Source organism: Dinoponera quadriceps, unplaced genomic scaffold (assembly GCF_001313825.1).
Source record: "Dinoponera quadriceps isolate SergipeBrazil2010 unplaced genomic scaffold, ASM131382v1 scaffold3289, whole genome shotgun sequence".
Taxonomy (NCBI): domain Eukaryota; kingdom Metazoa; phylum Arthropoda; class Insecta; order Hymenoptera; family Formicidae; genus Dinoponera; species Dinoponera quadriceps.
The window spans coordinates 58,865-63,986 of NW_014558238.1; the positions used below are offsets into that span (position 1 = coordinate 58,865).

At 48.5% G+C, this 5,122-nt stretch overlaps 2 protein-coding genes across 2 annotated transcripts in view; one reads left to right on the top strand and one right to left on the bottom strand.

The window, feature by feature from the left end:
- The window catches only part of LOC106749745 (phytanoyl-CoA dioxygenase), an 88,134-nt gene that overhangs the window by 32,346 nt on the left and 50,666 nt on the right, over positions 1–5,122 (bottom strand). The gene's annotated exons all lie outside the window — the stretch shown is intronic.
- The window catches only part of LOC106749744, a 26,586-nt gene that overhangs the window by 2,694 nt on the left and 18,770 nt on the right, over positions 1–5,122 (top strand). Inside the window, exon 2 of the mRNA XM_014629478.1 lies at positions 67–466. Within this exon, the coding sequence (XP_014484964.1) occupies positions 377–466 (90 nt within the window). The 5' untranslated portion in view covers positions 67–376. The remainder of the gene's footprint in view (positions 1–66; positions 467–5,122) is intronic.

Here is a 5,122-nt window from a genome sequence, read left to right on the forward strand (position 1 = left end):
GGGGGGGGGGGGGGGGGGGGGGGGGGCAGAGAGCAACGTGAACGGAGCGTTTTCGTTGTCTTCCAGAGAGCGGCCGAGAGAGAGAGGAGGTCACACACGCGCCGGGAAGAGTCGCCGTCGCGTTCTCTTCGTCTTCTCTTCCTCTACTTCGTCTCTCCGCTGATTCCGCGCCCGGGCCGACCGTCTCCTTCGTGCTCGGGGACCCGAGCGAGACGGTCGACCGGCGAAGACACGCCGGTTGCGGCAGGTCGCGAAGAACGGGTCTCAAGATGGCCTACATTATCCGGCGTTATCGGTGAGAGGAGGAACCAGGACGGGCCGGCGGCGCGACTCGAGCGAGCTGACTAGGCGGTGAGGCCAGAGGAAGAGGGGAACAATGGGACAAGCCTGGTGCAAGGAGAGGTCCTGCAAGGCCCAGGACTCCAAGTCGCCGTTGGATCGCGTGTTCGTGCGATGCGCGCATCGGGTACGTAGACCGGCGACCACCGAAATCCACCCGCTTCTTCCTTCTTCCCTTCTGTCTCTGTCGTCCGTGCGTTTGTGTGCTCGCGACCAACCGATGTTTTCACGCGAGTGATGATTCCCGTTCGCGGCCGTGTAAATCGCCGGTGTCTGAACGTTCGCGGTTCCCCACCCGATCTGAATCCCGTCCACGATTCGTCTCGTCGGGGAGAAGACGAGGCGAATTCTCTCGGCATTCCCCGGCGAAAATTGACCAGGAAAGGTCTCCTCTCGCGAGAGAACGTAAAGAGGAGGAGACTCTGTGTCCCTACCCCGTTAGATCTGCCAGCGATTTACGTCTCGTTGAAATTTTCCAAATCGCTGGAACGCAAGTCGCATTATCCTTCCTCGAGCATCGGATCTCGCTTTCGAAGGACAATTCGCGGGACTGCGTAGGAAACAGTCCGATAACTTGTGGCATGACTACGCGCGATGACTATCCCGCGTAATAGCCGTGGCGTGTCACGAGGGAAACATCTGTTTGCCGTGTAATTTCGCACAACACCGGCGTTACACCGGCCGTTTCCGCGCGACGAGAGGCGAGGTATGAAAATAAAAAGAGCACACACAGACAGCGGGAGGGGGGGAGCTGCTGGTGTTGCACTTGAAACGGATACGGAGATGCGTCCTCGTTATTATATAACGTGCCTCGCACGCGCTCTCGCACGCACCGCAGATTGCGCGGAGGATTTATGACGTGCGTATTAGGCGCGCGTGTCACGCTAATTTGGAGAATCTCAGATATGCGGACGCGATCGTAATCGCCGGTGCAACGCCGACTTTCAGCGACCGGATTAGATCGACAATGTTTCGACTGATTAAGGCAGCTCCATCGGTGGGGAAATTTGATTAGGCGATTTCCCCCTGATTTTCTCTCCTTCACCCGTTAATTTTCAACATTAAATACCTCCCTAAATAAATTTCGTATTAAAATTCCCGCAAGAGAATTTCCCGTAGTTAAAACTCGAAATTAAATGAGAGAATAATAATTTCGCTGTCTATTTTAATACCCGGGACTCAGTCTGCGGTAAGCTTTTTACTTTCGTTCGTTCATAATTCAAGATCTTTCGACGCTCCGACATTTCCGCTGAAAAATCGCCTTCGAATCGTTTACAAAACGTATCCAGGCGAGTTCGGCCGTCTCTTTTCGAGCCAGTCTACGTCGGGAAGACTGAATCTTTCAGATGATAGTTCGCGTATATTTCATTGTGACTTCGTACCTTCGAATGTAAAACCAACAACGTACACGAAAAATTGAGTTTAGTTGGATCTACCTGACAATGGACAACCGAACGCATTTTGATTGAAAAAAACCGAATTTCTGGTCACGGTAGTTAAGTTTGGTTCATGAGAACTAGAAGTGTCGCTTCCGTCAATCAAAACGCGTTTGGTTGTACATAGTCAGGTAGATTCCACCAAGCTTATTATTCAGTGTATGTTTCCACTTCATCGCGTGGAAACCTGACAATGTCCTCACTTCCACTCAAGAGCGGGCGACAGTATATTTGACGCGTTAAGCATCGATTGATTTGATGCAACGTGACAGGACAGATGGCAATCGGAAGATCGGAAGATATTCAACAGAAGAAGAAGAGAGAAGGAGAGAGAGAGAGAGAGAGAGACAGGAGGAAACGTGCGTAATTCACGACTGAGATACAGCCAATTAGATGTGATGCGATAAGTTCGACAATACGACGGTGTTAAACGAGAGAGTCCGCGACGCGCGTCAAGGATTTCTATGCAAGAAACGACAGGAGGAGAAAAAAATCGAGCGCGAGGTCATCGCTAGATTACTTTTCACGCTTTTCACTTCATTCATATCAGGGGAAAATAATTCGCATTGAGAACCCGACGCGGTCTTCGCGCGACAAAGTGAGAAAAATGTTCGCTACGCAAACGCAAGTATTATTCTTCTGCGAGTGCTCCCCCTTCCCCCCCTTTCTCTCTCACTCTTTTTCTCTCTAGTTGTGCAAATGTTTCCCGGCCGACTCCTATTGTACGACTTTCTCTCTTTTATACACAACAAATTTTTATGTGAAATTTTACACACGAGAGACGGTTTTATTTTCATGCAAAAGATCGCGCACGGGCACGACGGTGCCACACGGTGGAAGTCGCAGGCAACCAATAACAACGACCGGCTCGAACGATGAATGCGACACGAATACTTTTGACGTGCGATCGTATTGCTTTGGCACTTTCACTAACACGCTCTTCTTCCCGTGCGCGCTCTTCTACCTGCGCCCACCACCGGACCGGTGACACGTTACCCGGTGATTAACAAACAATTACCTTGCACCAGCCGGATCGGAGTTGCCGGATCGCGAATCGTCGAGGTATTTTTAGACCCGATCAAATTCTTCCTCCGTCGTACGCTATTCATCTGTGCGCTTCTGAATTCCCGCGATTCGAGAGAAGCGAAATCTCATCCCGCGATTTCGCGCCTGTCTGCCCCGTCGAACCGGGGAATATTCCGTATGTCGTCGTCGTTGCTTTCAGACGACCTTTTTCTGAAACGTTTGACGAGAGAATACATCGGAAACCTCGGAGCGAGCCGACCTGGTTTGAATTGTTAATGAGACATTACTAATATCGCTGTTATGCATGAGCCCGTCGAAATGGAAAACACAACGTCCTTAGTGACGCTTGTACGGGATCGCGCGTGTGTGGGTGAGCGTACGTACGTGCGCGCTGGTACAGCCCGTAGAATGCACACACAGAGACATTCACGTGATACTTCGCCGTGTGTACTTGTGATTGAAGGCACCGGTACGACAGAATAAAGATTACGTAAAGCACAGCGCGCGGAGCGTGCAGAGCTCGTATCTTTACACGCTGGACTCTGTCTCTTTCTCTCTCTGTCTGTCTGTCTCGCTCGCTCCGACGGACGCCTCTTTTATGCCGCGGCGAAACAATCTATGTATGTTTGCGTATCATTAGAGACGGTTAAAGCCGACTCTTGAAGTGAGCGGCCGACGAGACAGTTTTTTCGGGCGGGCTGCTCGCGTCGGATCGCAATTAGGCGGTCGTTACGGGGATTCAACTGCCGCGACCCAACTTGACCAGGAAATGACGTTATATTCCGCGACGAGGCGTGAAATTCACTGGAATGCGGCGCCGAAGCGTCTTCTCGCATAAATATCGGCGAAGTAAATATTAGCAGCATTAATTTGGATGAAACGACGGGCTGATCGCAGGACGACGCAAACGGGATTGCCGCTTTTCGTACACACTTTAGGTACACACAATTAATATATTTTCGATCCAATGCGTTTGTAACGTACGTGGCGCGACGGTTGCGTACGTTTATGTATCAAGCGGTCGAATAAATATAATTACCAAGGTGATATTAAAATTGTCGACCTTCGAGTTTCAGCTGCAGAGAGGAAGACGGTAAACGAATGAAAAATGAAATTCCACTTTCATTCTTCCCTCGAAAACTTTATGTTACGTAAGAAATAATCAATCGTAAGACCGTAAAAATTCTGCGGTCGTTAAATCCGACGAGATACGTATTCGTCGCATAATTTCGCATAATTTCGCGGCCGAGGGAAAGACAGAGGAAGAGAGAGGGACAATCGCACTTTCGAGCGATGCAGACGCAGCTTCACGGAGGTAGACGTTGGCCGATCGACCTACACGCTACTGTATTATTAATAGATAGTGAAAGTTACATTAGATATTTGTGCAGGAACTCAGAAAATTGCCCACTGTCACGGAGGTATATAAAACTTTGGTAATAACAGGTGTCGCAATATGCGCAGATTTCACGCTAGGCTCAACTTCTTGCCGTATTAATATTTGCCGAAACGGCTGCCGCGCGAAATACCTTCGCGAACAGTAAATCTCTTTCCCGCTGGCATAACAAGGCTTGTCTTATTCCGCAGGAAATGCGTGTTTTCTCTGCGCGTAATATGCGAACGATTCGACTCCCCGCTCGTGAAACTAATTGCGTGAAATTACGCGAGCGAAATTCTCGTCGAGTTTAACGTCGAATGTATCGATCAGAAATTTATCGCGTAAAGTGCAACGGGTTCTTATTTAGCGATGATATTTAGCGATTTTAATAGAAACAGAGATTAACTCGCATCAGTTCGAATAACGAGATTTATCTGCAATGCATATGTCGCTAATCCAGCTATGCGGATAAATCTTTCACGTTTTCATATTTTGCAGATTAACTCAATTTCCGCGTAACAACATCACTATCGATCCGTGATAGAATTGTTTTACAGGGGAGGACAATCACGATTAAAAATTCATTAATTTCCATTCGTCGTTACACGGGAGAATCGTTCTGAAAAGTAAGCGCGATAGAAACACGAATATCCCATCACGGAAGAATAGATTTTCAGCTATAATAATCTAGCGTCTGACCTAAGCTGTCCCATACATCGTATGTTTGTACTTCGAGTGTACCAAAAAGTCCTCTACCATTTCGTGATAAATAATCTCGCAAATTTCTTAGTTATCAATTAGATGAAGTCTCTGTGCATGCGCAGAAAGGAAGATTTCTTTGGAATTAACGTTGGATTTCTTTGATATAAACGACACAATTTAATATCAAATATCGCGCGTCATCGGTGGACACTTTCGCTCACGGGGGTAGGGAGGGAGGGGG